We start from the raw sequence: 20,603 nt of genomic DNA, 5'->3' as shown, positions 1-20,603 counted from the left end.
GAGCAGAAATCCTCGTTCTATGCTTCAATCACTATCTGAAGGAAGGTAAAATGCTCTCACTGCGGAAAGAGTCGAATATCATTTTGGTTCAAAAGAAGGTAATAAAAAAGATCTTAAAAAAAAGACTCTCGCCTTATATGTTTTTGTGTCACCTCTATAAGCTATTTACAAAGGTCGTAGTCAGGCAATCTAAATACTTCAATGATCAGCAGCCGAAGAAACAAGCAGGTTTCAGTAAGAACTACAGTGGGATGGATCACGTATTCAGTCTAACACAGACTGTAGAGCAAGCGAATGTCGCTTTCGTCAATTACGAAAAGGCCTTTAATAGCGTCAAGATGAATGCTGTGGTGAAATCTCTGGAAATGCAAGATGTCGAGGCGCAATACATCAAACTGATCTGAGATGCAAACTCTGGATGTACTACAGATATAGCTCAACTGTCACCGCCAGTAAGAGTCCCAGCAGGGAAGGGCATCAAACAAGAAGATATCTCTCCAAAGTTCTTTACCGCATGTCTAGAAATGGTTGTCAGAAACATTGATCGAGCAGGTGGCAAGCACATTAATGGCGAGTTACTAACACATCTTCTATTCGCAGATGACATTATACACATCATCGAAACTACAGATCAGCAGAAGACCATACTGACAAAGCTGGACAACTATAGCTCAGCAGTATGCTTTAAATTGAACCACATGGAAACAAAATACACGCGGTCCGAAGACGTAACACAAGCCTGAATAAAAGGTAGGAAGCGATGAAATCAAGGCAGTAAAGGAGTATGTCTACTTAGGACACAGTGAATATGCGGCGAGACATGGACGCTGAAATCACGCGGAGAATAAGAGCAGGATGGAAGGTGTTTACCTCGATTAAAGATAAGCTCAAAGTAAAGCTGGACAAGACCCTACGTGCTAGTTTCTTCAATGACACCATCTTAACTGCACTCTTATACGCAAGTGAGGCATGGGCTACTACGAAGTGGGACAAATGTTTTTTCATTTTCCTTTTGTTTTATAGATGGGAGGATAACAACATACGTGTTTCTGCCGTATTATGAAGTATGGTCCCACAGCATTTTACTGAAATAGTAGCCGTTAGTCAGCAGATCGGTTTAACAGCTCTAGCAATTGCAATAACGAGAAACACAGGAGTGGTTGGTATTAGTAATGACAAAACTAGTTTCTTGACTTGACTGAAATATACTAAACCATAATCTGAAGAATTATTTGTCAAGATCTGTTTTTCCGCCCCGGACGACGCTTTTATGGGGGCAGCTGTATAGGGTCTGCTGTATAAGCCTCTATAAGTTTAGGGGACCGAGAAGGGACGGCAAACCGAAGAGCTGCTCCGCGTGACACTCCCTCCAGCTAAATAGTATCCATATCATTAAATAGTACCCATATCTATGGAGCATTTAGCCATGAGTAGATAGTGAGGTTTATGCAAAAACTGGACACCCAAGCACCGTTCTTGACAAGGAAGTCCATCATCATCATCATCCACACACGTGGGAAAAGCCGGCGTAATGGAATGTAAATGCACCGTTGTATCAATGTCCGATTAGAGTATCACAAATTACACAAATGCTCACTTCGCATTTCCTTAATTACGATAATCATGTAATGATGTACCAAGCACTGAAGTGAATAAAATCGAATTAAAACGTTGACGGTGGGACCCTGTATAGCTGCAGTCCAGTGAATAAAACCCATAAATGAAGACTAAAAGTAGAAAACGGGTGGTGTTTGGACCCAAGATAAGTGTGACTGCTTGATGATGAAATGAGAGTAACCAATCAGCGACTTTTCCGTCAATGGCTGGGATATCTCTATCCTCGACTTGGGATTGACGAGAAATAATTGTGTACGTGTAACAGAGAACACGTTACCCGGGAATACTACACCACAGTGAAAAGAAAGACGGCAATCGAAATTCTCTGCATAAACATAAATCAATACCGCACACTGTACTTACTGTTATAGTATTAATACTAGCATTTGGGGTTATTGGACTGGACACGAGATGAGATCCGAGTCATAGATATAAAAAAAGAAAAACAAAAAGCCCGGAAAATTATTGATTCTATTGATTACTATAAACAATGATGAGGGGGTAGAGTGGAGGAAAAGACTTCTGAAGTAATTTTTCGCAGTGGATTGCTATAAATACACACCCAGTGTTGTTGGTGTGTTTCAACTCAACACAATTTGGGAAGAAATATTTTCCGCATATTCGTTGATTGGTACAATGAATAGTAGTAACTACTGTGATTGTATTGGAAGATGTGATGGTATGTGATGTCGGCGGACGTAAAGAATGTGGACCGCACCCACTTTCGTTATTATTATTATTATTATTATTATTATTATTATTATTATTATTATTATTATTTTTTTTTTTTTTTTTACAGAATCTCCCATTACGAGTACGGAGATTCTGATTCTGCAAAAAAAAAAAAACGCATTTAAAAATTTAAATTCCCCCATCCCACCCCACCAAATTCATCATTTTTCACTTTCTTTTCAGAATTTTTTTTTTTTTTTTTTTTTTTGCGAAATACGTAGAAAAATACAAAGATTATGATTGTAAAATAAATTCTGAAAAAGTGAAAATTGAAGAATTTGGGGTGGGTGGGAGATGGGAGAAATTAAAATTTTTAAATGCCGTTTTTTTAAAAAATTTTTTTTCCAGAATCAGTATCTCCGTACTCGAAAAAAGGGGATTCTGTAAAAAAAAAAAAAAAAAAAAAAATTTAAAAATAACGAAATGGGGTGGGGTCAACATTCTCTATGTCCGCTTGTGATGTCATTAAGATAAACAAGTATTAGCTTTAAAATAAATATGCTCTCAAAGGGCTCGCTTTGCAACGAAGTGGTTTTTAATTTAGTCCTACAGCGTGATACCTTGCGCAACTGTCTTTTACAATGGCCCTGGGTCTATCAATGCCTTATGAAGGAATTTGATAGATGCAAAGAGTAGGGAAGGTCGTCGTCTGTATATCATATATATCATATTTTTATCTTTTATTTGTTTTAGTCGTTGGACAGCGGCCATGCTGGTGCACCACCTTGAATTTTTTAGTCGAATGAATCGACCCCAGTATTTATTTTTTAGACCTGATATTTATTCTATGGGTCTCTTTTTCCGAACACTTAAGGTATGGGGACGTAAACAAACAAACACCAATTGTCATGCAGTGGTGGTGGTGTGGGGCAAGAACACACACACACACACACACACACACACACACACAAGAGCAGTTGGAAAGCTCCTGGTTTTAATGGTATCGCAAAAGGCTTGACTGGAGAACCAACCTTCCGAGTTCTTTTACAGGGCTTTGAAAAGCTGAAGTACTGCTGCAATAAGTGGGTGAATCTGGGAGGGGAATCTGTTGAATAAAATGATAGTTAATTAATCCTCCTGTATTATTAGCACTTTTCACCACCACCCTCGTATATATTTCCAGTACTCTTTCTTCCGATTGTCAATATAAAATGTGAGTGTGTGTGTGTGTGTGTGTGTCCACGTCGCTTGAAAGCTGTCATAACTGACATAAGTATCAGTTTAAAAAAGAATAAGTACTAAAGTTGATTTCTTCGACTAAAACCCCTTCAAGGTGGTGATCCAGCGTGGCCGCAGTCCATTGTCTGAAACAAGTAAAAGAATCAGTTTAAATATCCGCTAATCTTCTCTTAAATCAGTTTCTGATTCTTGGGAATATAACACAACCACAAATAGTCCATTCATGGCGTCGAGGGAGAGAAAGTAAAACAATCCCAGCCTTAAAATCACGTCGAACTTCTTTTCTTCTTTTACGTGTTTCACTCATTGGTCTGCGGCCATGCTGGAACACCACATTGGAGGATTTAGTCCAACATATCAACCCTACTACATGTTTTTAAGCCTGATACTTATTCTTCAGCCGAACTGCTATGTCACGGGGAACACCAGTTGGGACAAACACAAACACAAACACACACACGTTATATATATATATATATATATATATATATATATATATATATATATATATATATATATATATATATATATATGTATGTATGTATGTATGTATGTATGTGTGTGTGTGTGTGTGTGTGTGTATAAAGACGGCTTCCACGCAGTTTCTGTTCACCAAATTCACTCACAAAGCATTAGTGGACCTGGGGTTACAGTAGAAGTCACATGCACAAGATGCTGCACAGCGGGACTGAACCCGAAACACCACGTGGTTGTAAAGTGATCTTAACCACAGAGTCATGCTTGTGCCTCTATCAGGAAAGGAATAAAAAGAGAGAGAGAGAGAGAGAAAAGGTCAGTGGGTGATTACTAAATGATCATTATAGGCACTGAATGGCAATTCCCATCCATTTGGCTTTATTGATCGCTAACTAATCATTTCTGCAATAATCACCTCCATAACTTCAACACATCAACTGTGAACATAGGAGTGGGGTACAGGGGAGTGCGGCACGTGTCGAAATTTACGCGGATATTTCTATTTTCTATTCTTGTATATATTTTGCTTGAAATTCGATTGTAAAATAATTGAATGATTGAACGAGTTGCAGCTGAAGTGAGAGATTTTTAATTTATCAAATTAAAATCTCGCTAATGCATCTTTTATGTCCATTCATGCATTTAAAACTGTGTCGGATGAGACACAAACAATAAGCAATAGAAACCGCTTATTGCCATCATTTTGGGACGAAGTTTGTTATGGTGTTTTTTTATGACCATAAATGACAGATAACATTAAACAAATAGAAAATCTAACCACACTAATTTTACTTTGTGTTATAGGCACAAGGTCTAAAGTTTTGGGGAAGAGGACTAGTCGATGATATCGACCCCAATGCTCGACTGGTACTCATTTCAACGACTAGGAAAGGATGAAAGACAAAGTCGAACACGGCGGACTTTGAACTCAGAACGTAACGAGGAACGAAATACCGACGCCCCACTAATTTTGATAATAACTGACTGGTAATCTAAGGCGGCCAGCAAGCAGAAACGTTAGCACGCCGGGCGAAATGCAGAGCGGTATTTCGTCTGTCCTTACGTTCTGCGTTCAAATTCTGCCGAGGTCGACTTTGCCTTTCATCCTTTCGGGGTCAATAAATTAAGTACCAGTAGTATACTGGTTAATCTAAGCCACTGGCCCCCTTCCCCAAAATTTCGGGCCTTGTGCCTAGAGTAGAAAAAAATAACTGGCTGGTAATGGCGAACAACTTGAATCGTTAGTGCATCGGAAAAAAATTCTGAGAGACATTTCTTCAGTCTCTTTTTGGAACGTAAAGAGATGGAAGTTCAAATTCCGCCAAGGCTGACTTTGCTTTTTATCTTTCCGGGGTTGATGAAAAAACAAAATGCCAATTAAATACTGGAGTCTAGGTAATCGATTATCCCCCTTCCACCAAAATGTCAGGCCTTGCGCTTGTAATAGAAAGGATTATTATTATTATTATTATTATTATTATTATTATTATTATTATTATTATTATTATTATTTTTTTTTTTTTTTTTTTTTTTTTTTTTTTGGGTGGTGAGCTAGCAGAATCGTCTGAAGAAATACTTTGCAGTATTTTGTCCGGCTCTTTACGATCTATTTTCAAACATCGCTGAGGTCAGCTTTGCCCTTCATCCCTTCGGGCCGATAAAATAGAGCGCCAGCCAAGTACTGGGGTCAATGTATTCGACTAAACTCCTTCCCTCAAAAATTGTTGTCCTTGAGCCAGAATTGGAAAGAATAAAGAGTGTCTATATATTCACCTTTACGATTTGAGAAATTCAAAAAAAAAGGAAGAAAATACGGATAACCTAGCAGAGTTTATGGGAAAACGTAGGCAAAAAATATATAGTTTTATTAGAAACATCATAACACTTCCATGTGGGCTCCATTGGTTGTGAGGAAAGTTGGTTGATGGGTCTTAACTTTGGTACAGTAGATTGCGGAAGTTGTAAAAAATAATTTATGAACACCCTGTATTATTTGCGATGCGACTTCAACTATGTTACATGTTTAGAAAGCCCACTCAATGGTCATAACGCAACGCACAACCCTTAAATTTGTAGAGTAATTGGCAGAGTCGATTGGACCGTCGAAAGTATCTGTCTGGTGCTATTCTGCCAGTGAGTAGGCAGAAAGACGAAACTAGATGCAGTTAACCTAGCGGACAATCGTTTCTGGAATTCAACCTTTTATTCTTTTCATTAACAGAAAGAATGGTTTCTTATTTAAACACAAGGCCAACAAGTTTTGAAGGAAAGGGTTAGGCGATACGACTCTAGTACTCGATTGGTACTTTTCTTTATCGCCCTCCGTAGGGATGTAAGGCAAAGTTGAACTGAACAGCATTTGAACTTAGAACATAAGGAACTGAAAAAAAAAAAGACAAAATGTACTGAAAGAATTTACTTCCGACGCTCTGCTAGTTCTGCTAGCTCACCGCCTCAGTAGCGAAAATAAATTTTAACTCTAATTGATTGGAGGTAATTATTCTCTCAAGGGTGAGAGCATAGCTATTCAATCGACCCTAGTACTTCACTGTTACTTATTGCATCTGTCTTGGATGGAATTGAAGGCCGAACGTGAATATTTGTTACAAATTTTGGCACATGGACAGCAAGTTCTGTTGATTACACCGACCCAAGTAGTAAATGGTATTTATTTTATCGGACCCCGTAGGATGAAAGGAAAAGTCAACTTCGGCGGCATTTGAACCTAGAACGTAAAGACGGACGAAATGACGCTAAGCGTTTTGCTTGGTGCGTTAACGATTCTGCCAGCTTACCGACTTTCCGAACATAAATATTGATTTTAAATTTTGGCACAAGGCCAGCAATTTCAGGTGAGGGGGAGGTCGATTACATTTCCCCCAGGGTTCGACTGGTACTTATCTTTCTCTACTCTAGGCATAAGGCCCGAAATTTTGGAAGAGGGGGCCAGTGGATTAGATCGACTCCAGTACGCAACTGGTACTTAATTTATCGACCCCGAAAGGATGAAAGGTAAAGTCGACCTCGGCGGAATTTGAACTCGGAACGTAAAGACAGACGAAATACCGTTAAGCATTCCGCCCGGCATACCAGCTCGTCGCCTTTCCGAACATAAATATTAATGTAACTAATTGTCAAAAGGCATTTTATCCAGTACGCTACCGATTTTTATTCCACTGATTGTCCTTAAAATAATACGTAACCCCCAGACGAGAATCAAACCGTGCATCTATCGGTTGCCGTGCAACTATTCTACAGATGAAACAAGAATGAATTTTTTGTAGCAAACATAACTTATTATACGAATAAAAAGACAAAAACAAAATGATTAAACTATGTCTAAAGCCAGTGAATACAAATAAATAAATAAAAAACTAACTGCCTTGAGTTTCGTGAGATAGTATAAACGTAAAAGTAAAGTACAAGTCGATGTTATAAAAGTAGTAAGTAGCAGAAGAGTATTAAAATAGGGTGATGGTACATTATTTACAGAGAACACGAATAATCAATAACTACCGAATGCAAGTAACTAATAAATATTTAAACTAGTCTCAATGAGAGAAAATAATCGATGGTTTTGTACAGCGTACTTCAATTCGGTGAAGTCTTCTCATTGTTTTTATTGAATCATAATTATTTTGTAGCTTTCTTGAGGAAATTCAAATATTAGGCATTTAAACACAGGTATGGCTGTGTGGTGAGAAATTTGCTACTCAACCACATGGTTCCTGGTTCATTCAAACAGTGTAACATTTTGAGCAAATGTCTTCTATCATAGTTACTGGCCGACCAAAGCCTTGTGAGTGGATTTGGTAGACGGAAACTAGAAGAAGCTCGTCGTGTACACACAGACACACACATGTATATATACGTGTGTCCTGGCGTCTGTGTTTGTCTCCCACCATCATTTGACAACTGGTGTTGGTGTGTTTACGTCACCGTAGAAAGATATCGATAGAATAAGTAAGTACAAGGCTTTAAAAAAGTAGTGGGGGTCGAGTCATTCGATTAAACTTTTTTCAAGGCTGTGCCCCGCATGGCCGCAGTCAAATGACTGAAATGGATAAAACGATAAAAGATTACTATACATACGAATCCATAATTTTGTTTTGCTAACAGAATATATCACTGTATCGTAATTGGTGGAGTTTCGGAAAAGTAATCCCTGCATCGTAAGGAAGAAGAAGGACACGGAATTAAAAGGTTAAAAGATCCATCAGAATCATAATTTCCGTTGTATGAAACACAGGAATAATAGAAAGGGGTGGGAGGTGGGAAGCACCCAATTTCTTGCTATTTTTCTTCCTCATGAAATAGGATTGGGTATTCCAAAACTCCACCTCTTAAATGAATATTTTTAGAATTTATTGAATCTTAATATTTCGCAAGCAGAATTCCGCCGAGGTTGAGTTTGCCTTTCACCCTTTCACGCGGTCGATAAAATAAGTACCAGTTAGTTGATCGCTGGGGCAGATGCCTCAGCATGGCCGCTGCCAAATGACTGAAACGAGTAGACCCCCGAAATTGCTGACCTTGTGCCAAAATTTGAAACCAATATTTTGTAGTCGGCATGGGAGACTATGTCACCGTTCGACCTACAAGAAATAGATACTAAATTTCCTTCAAACCACACTCTACCACCTAAAGAAAAAAAAAAAATGGATATCGTTTTTCTGAAATAGGTGTCTAAAGAAAAAACCGAAAGAGGAGATGGCTATGGTTGGAATTCTTTTTGCTCATTGATGAAGACTAACCTTAGGCTAAGCAGCAACAATATATTAGATTTCACTGAGTCAGTTGTTGTAGCAACCATCTGAGAAATTCTAATAACATTATATAGAAAGTTAAAGATTAAAAAAAAAAGAGTATAAAACAATTTGACTAATTCTTTTGTCAATGGCGTCTCTAAGGAAAACTTGCACAATGATTCTTTCGTTGGTCGTTTAATCTGATCTTTAGAATGACATACTGAACCAGTATTCATTCCCTCGCTAGGTTTGAATTCAGCTTTTTCAATTATATAATGACATTAAGCTATTAGCATTATTTGCAAATGTAGTTGATATTTTTCTGTTATTTCTATAGGCCACTGGTTTTTCAACGGTATCTAAGTAGGACGAGGATTTGTAAAAACATAATTTCAGGCTTATAAAAAAAATCCATATTAATGCTTGAGAATCTTAAAGATGTTCATAAATTTATTACACACGCGTATAACTGATAATAAAACAAAGATGAACGGTAGTTTTCATTTTTTCTATAATTTTTTTTGCATCAAAATACTTTTCTTTTTTTAAACTTTCTTTGCGAAGAGCACCAATAATTTTTGGTTTGATCTTCAGTGCACCAGAATGTCGAAGAGATTGAGATTTACTGCTCTAGAATAATCGTTTCAAATTTCGGCACAAGGCCAGCTGTCTTAAGGGAGCGTAAAAGTCGATAACATCAACTCAGAACGTAACGAAGTGGAAGAAAAATGGCAAAATACTTTCTCTGATGCGTTGACGATTTTGCCACCGCCTTACTCTTCTGGATGTTTCAATAATTATGATACTTCTATCATAATGATAGAAGTATCAGGTCTGATTTAAATGACCTATTTCTTCTTCTGAAAAAAAAAAAATCCCAAAAAACTTGTGCTTCCCACCGTTACCACCAAAAATAATTATATCTAAATTAACAATTAATTTACATCACAAACAAGAGCAAAAAAGGGGTTAACACACTTTTGAGGCTGTCTTTAAAATGATTTTCGTTGGCAGCGACAGCATGAAAAACTCCTTTTACGTAACAAGTGAATGGGAACTAAAATCATCAGCTATTTGATGTATCATTAAAGAGATTTAATAAACACAACGTAAATTTTGTGGAGGTTTGTTGACAATCGAGGAAGGCTATGATAATATTTGATAGGCATGAAACTGATAGGTTTTGACGTTCGTGAGTGGGACGCAGGACGGCGAGCATCCAAACAATTTCGTATCTATTCATTCTTAATACATACTGCCAGATTCGGACGAGACTACCTGGAGAATATCTCCTTCCTTTAGAGCAGTTTTTTTTCAAGAGGTGTCAATATGATCCTTGTGGGTCCATCTAAGATTTTGTTGTTGAATTTTATCTGCAATAAATTGGTTTTACTTTTACATTGCACAAAATATTTTAACAATTTTTTAATATTTGATTTCAAATTTTGGCATAAGGCCAGCAGGTTTGGGGAAGGGTTTAAGACAATTACATCAACCCCCAGTGTTCAACTGGTATTTATTTTATCGACTTCGAAAGGGACGAAAGGCGAAGTCGACATCAGCGGAATTTGAACTCAGAACGTAAAGACGGATGAGATTCCGCTAAGCATTTCGTCCGGTATGCTAACGATTCTGCCAGTTCGTCGCCTTACAATTCTTCATATCTAATTATAAAAATATAAAAGGATTTTTAAGTATCCAATGATTATGAGGGTCCATCCGATTAATAACTTAGATATGGTTCGACCAAAGATTGGTCCAGGCCATGCCTAACTTAATAGCACCACTTGATAGGATTAGCTAATTCCTTTTTAAGTCATAAGTTAAAAAAAAAAAGAAAGGTTGAGAAACACTGCTTTAAAGGATGTGTATTCATGATATGTGGAGGCGCAATGGCCCACTCGTTAGGGCAGCGGACTCGCGGTCATAGGGTCGCGGTTTCGATTCCCACACCGGGCATTGTGAGTGTTTATTGAGAGAAAACACCCAAAGCTCCACGAGGCTCCGGCAGGGGATGGTGGTGAACCCTGCTGTACTCTTCCACCACAACTTTCTTTCACTCTTACTTCCTGTTTCTGTTGTGCCTGTAATTCAAAGGGTCAGCCTTGTCACACTGTGTCACGCTGAATATCCCCGAGAACTACGTTAAGGGTACACGTGTCTGTGGAGTGCTCAGCCACTCGCACGTTAATTTCACGAGCAGGCTGTTCCGTTGATCGGATCAACTGGAACCCTCGACGTCGTAAGCGACGGAGTGCCAACAACAATTCATGATATAGACGGGTGGTGAGTGGTGTGGGCTATGGACTCACCGTCTGATAGGAAAATATGTTCTATAACAAAAGAAAAAAAAATGGAAAAACAGCGATCAGGTACTTACGATCGTATCTAGCAGCATGTATTGAGAAAAATAAATACGTTATGGTTGATAAACTTAAATTGGCACTCTGTCGGTTACAACGACGAGGTTTCCAGTCGAACTGATCAACGGAACAGCTTGTTCGAGAAATTAACGTGCAAGTGGCTGAGCACAGACACGCGTACCCTTAACGTAGTTCTCAGAGAGATTCAACGTGTCATAGACTGTTACAAGGCTCGTCCTTTTGAATCACAGGTATAAATCATTTTTGCCAGCTGAATAGACTGGAGCAAAGGGAAATAAAGTTACTTGCTCAAGGATACAACGCGCCGCCGGGAATCGAACTTACGACCTTACGATCGTGCGCTGAGTGTCCTAACCTCTAAGGTAGGCGCCTTCCGAATTTATGGATTTAGACATGGTTTCGATAAATTTTAATAACTTTAAATGATAAATTTTATCAAATAGAATGTATAAAATAGTTTTTATGTTGGTAAATTTGAAGCACATAAATTTGAGATTTACTGACCGGGAGAGCTGCAGAGGTAAGCTGGTACTGATGTTATATTCTCAAATAATGTCGATGTACGAAGATGAGTAACTGTGCTTGATATCAGTGGAAGAAGTGTGGAGTTAGTTAATGCTATTATTGCCGAAGTGGCAATAGATGTAGTACTGGTAGTAGTTGAAGTTGTTGTGTTTAAGTGGTGAGCTGTAAGGTTAACGGCTGAATCCTCCAGTCTTACTTGATGAGAAGTGGATATATCAAATGAAGGTAACATCGTCTTTACACTGTCATTCAAAGCCATCTTTATCCAATTTGCGTAGACCTCAGCAGTCTGTTAATGAACTGAAAGAGATTAAGAAGAATATTTTTATAAATCCATCAAAGAATTTCATGTTTTGTAATTGAAAGAGAAATAATTCTATATCACAGAAGTTTGTTAAAGCAACTTTCTTTGTATATATTGTTAAGTCATTCTGTTAAATGTTTTTATAAGAATAATTTCCTTTTAACGATGTAAATAATAGAATATCTAAGTTATACGAGGTCTGATCAATAAGTATCCGGACTGTTGCCATAGTAACGAAGCTAAAGCACGCAGAGTAAAGCCGCTTGGCAAAGACTGCCCTTGAACTCTGCTGTGCATTCACACTAAGTTTAAACGTTCTAGCTCACTTCCGTTGTTTACAGCAGTGCTTGGAAGGAAGATGTGTAGCGTGTGATCGTCGCATTGACCATGACAGAGAAAGTTGTCATGGCGATACCTGCTCAGAAGCCTACGCAAAGTTGCAGAAAGTGTATGGAGAGGAATGTATGAGCAGCTCACAAATGTACGAGTGGTTCAGACGTTTCCAAGATGGCCGAAAAAATGGTCGATATTGACGAACGTTCTGGGAGATCCAAAACCAGCAGAACTGAGAAAAACATCGCTGTTTTCGGGTCTCCCAGATCGTTCGTCAATATCGACCATTTTTTCGGCCATCTTGGAAACGTCTGAACCATCCGTACACTTGTGTGCTGCTCATACATTCCTCTCCATACGCTTTCTGCAACTTTGCGTAGGCCTCTGAGCAGGTATCACCATGACAATTTTCTCTGTCATGGTCAATGCGACGATCACACGCTACACATCTTCCTTCCAAGCACTGCTGTAAACAACGGAAGTGAGCTAGAACGTTTAAACTTAATGCGCATGCACAGCAGAGTTCAAGGTCAATCTGTGCTAAGTGGCTTTACTCTGCGTCCTTTAGCTTCGTTACTATGGCAACAGTCCGGATACTTATTGATCAGACTACGTATAATTCATTTTACTTTAAGACCTCTCGCTCAAAGATTTGCCTCGTATTTGCAGCTGAGCCAAGAAATAATTCGTCTGTGGTATTGCCTTTTCTTTTGTAGGCCTAGTTGTGTGGTTAAGAAGCTCACTTGACAGCCAGGTGGTTCCGGGTTCGGTCTCACCGCACGACACTTTGGGCAAGTGTTTTCTTTTACAACCCCGGACCAACCAATGCCTTGGTGAGTGAATATGGTAGATAGAAACAGTATAGCAGCCCATATATAAGTGTGTGTGTGTTCCCTTCCACCACCACTTAACAACCGGTGCTGGTTTGTTTACTTTGCAGTTCGGCATTAAAGATTAAGAGAATAAGTACGTTTAAGTACAGGGGTTGATTTGTTCGCCTAAACCATTCAAGGTGTTGCCCCAGCATAGCCGAAGTCTAATGAGTGAAGTACGTGAAAGAAAGATTAACTTTTTAGATATACAGATATAACAAATAATATCCAAACTCGAGATAAATGATAAAACACACACAAAAGTAATAGCAGCGCAATGAAATATTTTTTTGATACATAAATTTGGAAAATCTCACGTTGGAAATATATTTTATAAGATATTAGATGTAAGATATTTATAAGATATTAGATATAAACATAAACACATATAGGATATATAAAGGAAATAAAGTGAAAATCTTTATGGTGCTGTAGCCCTCAGCTTCTTTGCTGTCCAATAAATCAATAAGGTATATGTTAATATGGCTTCTTGCACCAAACAAAATATGTCTAACTTTCACTTCCATTTTTACAACTACCTTTACTTATGTCCTTGTAAAAAGGAGCAATAAAACTGAACAAAGTCTATTGCCAGCAGCAGAGCGATAATATACTTGGTTATAATAAATAATTCGTAATTCAATATTCGACTGCTTTAAACTGGTTTTCTTTCTTTACATTCTCGTTTGATGTTCCTATACATGCATGTTTAATATACTTTAATCATTAGAGATTCTTAGCGTCTAAAATTTTAATTATTCCATTTATAAATAACAAAATGTTGGTTTCAGATTTTGGCACCAGGCTAGCAATTTTAGGAGGAGGGAGTAAGTGGATTACATAGACCTCAGTGTTCAACTGGTACTTATTTTATCGCCACTGAAAAGAATGAAAGGCAAAGTCAACCTTGGTGTAATTTGAACTCAGGACGTAAAGTCGGAAGAAATGCCACTACGCATTTTGTCCGACAATGAGATGATACCAATCGTATATATTAACATGGACAAAAGAATGGAGACGACCAATGGTGGTATCTTGCTGAGGCCTTGAATGCGACAAAACCTTTTACTCGAAAGGAAGTATCTGCTGCAAACTCACAATCTTATAACTGCAGAAAGCCATTATTACTGCAGGTAAATTCTTGATGCATGGTTCTTGTGATGTCCTTCTTCACACTGAGCAAGCAAAACATTCAATGAAACTGAGGACAAGGACCTAAACATTGAAGATGAATGCTCGGCACCATATTTGGTCTTCGGTTCAAAAATTTACCAACGTGTAAACAAACGTTTTATAAGTCAAAATTAACCAGAAACCACAGGAATTCGTCATTACGAAAGCCCATCTAACAAGATTCTATGAAAGGCGAGAATAATTCTCTGAATACAGAATAATGATTATGACATAGTCTACGTAGTTGTGAGGAAAGTACTGCATTAGTTGCTATAGATTAACACAGTAGAGAGATCGATATTTCAATGTATTGATATGTTGCTCCATATGAATGTTAAGTTCAACCGTAATAATACAATTTAGTGCTATAAGTGCTACTAAAGCAGATTCTGGAAGAACCCGGTCAGAATGTCTCATTCAGTTTCTATAGAACTAGAACAACTGACATGAATTTGGAATAAGAACATCACAAAAAAAATCTTAATTCCTTGTTATAAGATATCTTTAAGAAAATACATGACGTATGGTAGAAGTTGGTGCAGACTATGTATCACAAGAGACATATCAGGGAACAAGATAAAAACATTCTTTTTAAACTTCAAAAATCCCCGTTAAACCACTTCTAGAAAGAAATATAAATACAATTCACAGAAATCAACAACATCACAATTACTAACAGAGACACTGCAGTATATATACCATCCAACAACATAATTGATTGGGATTCCATATTCAACAAAATAATTGTATGAGTTTCCATATATGTAACATTGAAAAATACAACCTATTTTAACACGTCTAAAATTGCCAATCAGATAAAAACTAGAAACAGTCGCAGACACAGTCGGCCAATACAAAAGAAATCTAAATCAGCATCTAGTAGCTAACAAAGAAAATAAACCAAGAAAATAATAAAGAAAATAAACCAACAGAAACAGGAAATAAGTCAACATTTGTATTCAACATTAACCAGAAACAAGCTATACCAAGCTGTTTAGAGAAGTATAGAGTCATTGATACTGCTAATAGCTAAATCAGTAACGCTATGGCAACAACATATCACATGTCACATTAACAGTCTCAAGTAACATTAGCCACACTCTAACAATAAGTAAATTCACTTCTCAAACGGTTTTCTATAACCAGTTGTCAAAAGCCTCTCTACTAAACGAAATATAAGATATACACCTTTCACTTAAAATACTAAGTTAACCGATTCCCCTTAAGAAATCTGAAAAACATTACGAAAATTCAACTTCCGCCTACCAAAAGTTCAGAAGGTGACAAAATTATAAGTATACACCTGAAACACTTATGGTACGGAATGATTATTGCACTCATCGAGATTTTCAAATATGCCTGGATGGTTTAATAGCAACGTTGTTTCGGGTTCAATCCCACGGCGTGGCACCTTGGACAAATCTCTTCTACTTTAGCTTCGAGTTGACCAATGTTGACGGACACCATAAGAAAGCCCGTCAATTGTATGTATGTATGTATGTATGTATGTATGTATGCGTGCTTGCGTGCGTGTGTGTGTATGTATGTATATATGTATGCACAATACTGGTGTCATAAAAACGACATTTTAAATAAAGAAACTGACATTTGATAAATGGATGGACATACATATTCCATATATTTAATATCGACTTGTTACAACACATCATATATTGCCAGGTTAGATTATGATCAAAGTTTATTTGTCAAAAGTATTATATTATGTCAATAATCAATGTAGAATGCATTCCACACACACACACACATACACACACACATACACACACACACACACACACACACACACATACATACACACGCACACACATAAATATCATTATGACATGTCCTACGTGCAACGTTACTACTGTGCATCATACATACACCACTATATACGAATTTTATTCAATATACGTTCACTGCATATATTTCCTATGGGTTATCGATATGAGTGCATGCATAAAATATATCCCAGTTTTCATGTACTAAAATATACATATTTACATTACATAAATTATATTTCTAACAAAGCATGTTATACATCATTACAGAACATAATTTAAATGTTCTTCCATTGATTGTTGTCTGTTTATTTTTTTTTTCCGTGGATGTAGTTGGAATGACATATCTTAGTGTTTTATTATAACTACAGTTTCAGCTTAAATTAGGTATTCTCATAACATTTTTCGTTCGTCACGTCTTTTTATGCATCAACTTGTATAGATAGTTCTGTCTGATTTTTAGTATTTATTTAAAAGTACAAACATAATATTGGTTTCAAATTTTGGCACAAGCCCAGAAATTTCGGGGGATGGGGGTAAGTCGATTACGTCGATCTCAGTGTTCAATTGGTACTTATTTCATCAACCCCGAATGGATGAAAGGCAAAGGTGACCTCAGCGACACAACATGATATTTAATATTGCAAACTTTAAATAACTGTATAGTTTCCTTCAGTTTTATCATTTCTCCATCTGTTTGTAAGTTTTTGAATACCTAATTTGAAAAATTCCGTTGGTTTTGAATAAGTATAAGTATTCAATTCAATTTCTATGTCTACTCTGCTAGCCACCTTTTCCTCTCTAAATGGTTTTGCAAAGATCTAAATAGATGACGGAGCAAAGTCCTGAGAATATGCTGGGTGTGGCAGTTTTTCCACCCGATTTATTGCAGAACATTTTTAGTGACTTGTGCGGTCTGAAATCGAGCATTATCTTGATAATCGAGAACCTCCACTCACTATGATTTATCAAGGTAAGACGTTTTCTATTCAAAGCAGTCTTCAAAATGGTGAAGCTACTGTTAGAAGACTTCAAAAGTGATTGCTTGATTCGGCCCTTAAAAACTCAAGGTGAATAATTCCTTCCACATTCTTCGAAATAATAAAATTTTCTTTGGGTCAAACCACTCTCATGGATGCTATACAGGTTTTTTTTTTTTATTAATAAAATTTGAGTTTAGATACAAACTGCAATGCCTCTGTCAACGATTTGCTCCCGAAAGAGCATGAAAACCAATTTTCCACCACTTTGTAACTTTTCCCATCTCCAAATGATTATGAATGGTCATAATGCTAATATTTTTTTCTTTCGCAACTTTCACGGATTCCCATGATACGATCCAGTCCCATGATTATGAATTTGAATTAGGAGCTTCGATCATAGTGAATCTTTTATTAGCTGATTACACCACCATGGACGCCACACCAATGGATGCGTTGCAGTAACTCTCTTGATAGAGCTTAGTGATCCCTGACAGTTGATCTTCTAGGATTCCTCCGCTCAACATCAATGTATGATGCACCGTTGGCTCTGTTGAGCTCTTCTGCTTCCTTTTCATAATCCGCCATACTGCAGTCCTATGGCTTCACCATATCCTTGATAGGGTGGCTGAACGGGTGTCATGCCTTGCCAAAGGGTAACCCGTAGCTATGCAGGGCACGATCGTGTTATTCCGTGAGATATTTTCAGAACACCCGCATACCCATAACATCTAATACAGTTGAAAAAACAAAAAAAAACAAAAAAAACTCTCACTTTCAAAGCAGGATTTCTTGCAAATGTTGCTTCAACATTTCGTCTCCCATTTTGGAAGGACGCCCTCATCGAGGTTTATCAAATAAATTGAAATTGCCACGTCTGAATTTTCCAACCCATTTTCTGCAAGTTCTTTCATTCTCCTCATCTTGATCATAAAACTTTGGGGCACATTTCTAGCTGTTTGACTTGCATTAGAAGCTTGATAAAACTTGTGCAGTATAATATAACGAATATGCTTTTTGCTTGGTTCTATGATGGGTTCTATGTAGGGAAATATTAATAAACTAAAATATGGTTGTTACTCTACAAGATGCTTCATGAAACGATTATGTATCCGTGAGTGTCGCCATATTTATAGCTTTTACCAAATAACAGGTTTCAACAGCTTCAGACTCATAATCCGACTCAGACTCAGATTAGTCTTCCTTCTCGTGCATATACGAACCCGCCACAATGAAAGTCACTAGAGAAGATAAAGATAAGGCAACGAGCTGGCAAAATGCTTAGCAGCATTTCGTCCGTGTTTACGTCCTGAGTTCAAATTCCACCGAAGTCGACCTTACATTTCATACCTTTCGGGGTCAATAAAATAAGTAGCAGTCGAGCACTAGGGGTCGATGTAATTGACTTGTCCCCTCTCTCGAAATTGCTGACGTTGAGCCAAAATTTGAAACTGTTATCGAAAATAAAGTTGATACACACCACTGTGCATTTTTGTCCTTGAAAGGAGTTGAACTTGTAACCTCTTTCGTTAGTTTTACCACTGAGCTACGCATCATATAAGAAATTATGCAAACAATTGTTGTTGTTGTTGGCACTCCGTCGCTTACGACGTCGAGGGTTCCAGTTGATCCGATCAACGGAACAGCCTGCTCGTGAAATTAACGTGCAAGTGGCTGAGCACTTCACAGACACGTGTACCCTTAACGTAGTTCTCGGGGATATTCAGCGTGACACAGTGTGACAAGGCTGACCCTTTGAATTACAGGAACAACAGAAACAGGAAGTAAGAGTGAGAGAAAGTTGTGGTGGAAGAGTACAGCAGGGTTCGCCACCATCCCCTGCCGGAGCCTCGTAGAGCTTTAGGTGTTTTCGCTCAACAAACACTCACAACGCCCGGTCTGGGAATCGAAACAGCGATCCTATGACCGCGAGTCCGCTGCCCTAACCACTGGGCCATTGCGCCTCCACTATGCAAACAATAGACAGGAGACAAAAGAAAACACATGCGCACGCACGTCACGAAGTTTACCATAGATGTTCGCAGGACAGTGATATGTAGTTTAGTCTATGTGAGAAAAGGATAAAGAGACAATATATTAAAAGAAAACACAAAAAATAGATGTATTTTCGGTGGTTTAAGTGCAAGTAAGTTATATATGTGTGTGTGTGTGTGTGTGTGTGTGTGTGTATGCATTCTCCAGCATGACTGCAGCTGCATGGCTGAAACGAGTAAAAGAATAAAAGAATATATATATATATGTATGTATGTATATCCATCTGGCAACTTAGCTGGCAACCTATCTTTTTTCTTTCTCCCTCCCCCTCCTCTCCCTCTTCGCTCTCTCCCTGTATGTGTGTATATATATATATATATATATATAGAGAGAGAGAGAGAGAGAGAGAAAGAGGGTGAGAGAGAGAGAGAGATGGAAGGACAGAGAGAGCGACTGTTAGTAGACAGAGAGGAAGCAGACATAGAAAGATAGATAAATACACACACACACACACACACACACACACACACACACACACACACAGAGTTTGAGAGAGAGTTTATATTTTGTTATTAATAAGTCCTCCATAGTTCTTTATTTTTTTTTATACTGAGTAAATCTATCCAGGCCAGGCGTGCTCTCAACTAACGATTTTCTATTTAGTTTTTCTTTTGTGTTCTGTATTATTATAATGTGCTGCAATGGCTTCTTCAATGCTTTAAATACATTCACCATTAATAAGGAAATAGGAAAAAATCGTTCTAAAAAGGATTGAATTCGAACATAGTCGTGTCTTCAATATATCTTTTAAACAAAAGCCTTTATCTATCTATCTATCTATCTATCTATCTATCTATCTATCTATCTATCTGTCTGTCTATCTAAAATAACATGCACATACACATATGGTCTGCGCCCATATGTGGTAAGAAGCTTGCTTCCCAACCACATGGTTCCAAGTTCAGTCCCACTGTGTGGCACCTTAGGCAAGTGTCTTCTACTATAGCCTCGGGCAACCAAAGCTTTGTGAGTGGATCTGGTAGACAGAAACTGAAACAAGCCCACGGTATGTGTGTGTGTCTGTGTCTGTGTTTGTCCCCCTCCGTCGCTTGACAACCAGTAGTGACGTGTTTACATCTCCGTAACTTAGCGGTTCGGCAAAAGAGACCTATAAAATAAGTACTACGCTTCAAAACCATAAGTCCTAGGGTTGATTTGTTCGACTAAAACGCTTGAAGGCAGTGCCCCATCATGGCCGTAGTCAAACGACTGAAACCAGTAAAACAGAGAAAGAGATAAAAAGATATGATAGAGATAACATCTAAAAGATGTTTCTTCTTTTACTTTTGGGAGGAATTGGTGTCATCAGACGATATCTCAATAATTATTGGGTGTTTCAATCCTGAGCCATAATACCCTCCCGTTGATGGAAGCATACTAAGTATGAGAGTCTTCTGTAAGAAGAATCTCACACTTAGTATGGTTCCATTCAAAGGCTTGATC

General features: G+C 37.8%; 1 protein-coding gene across 4 annotated transcripts in view; it reads right to left on the bottom strand.

Annotated features, from left to right (window-relative positions):
* LOC106869862 (sodium/potassium/calcium exchanger 4) overlaps window positions 1–20,603 on the bottom strand; it is a 197,954-nt gene that overhangs the window by 76,654 nt on the left and 100,697 nt on the right. For all 4 annotated transcript variants that reach the window (XM_089360055.1, XM_089360059.1, XM_089360056.1 and 1 more), the window contains one exon: window positions 11,642–11,962. In XM_089360055.1, coding sequence (XP_089216181.1) covers window positions 11,642–11,921 — 280 coding nt within the window. In that variant the 5' untranslated portion in view covers window positions 11,922–11,962. The remainder of the gene's footprint in view (window positions 1–11,641; window positions 11,963–20,603) is intronic.

The sequence above is a fragment of the Octopus bimaculoides genome, chromosome 11 (assembly GCF_046866305.1).
Source record: "Octopus bimaculoides isolate indiv1 chromosome 11, ASM4686630v1, whole genome shotgun sequence".
NCBI lineage: Eukaryota > Metazoa > Mollusca > Cephalopoda > Octopoda > Octopodidae > Octopus > Octopus bimaculoides.
This window is presented reverse-complemented; position numbering and strand designations above follow the sequence as displayed.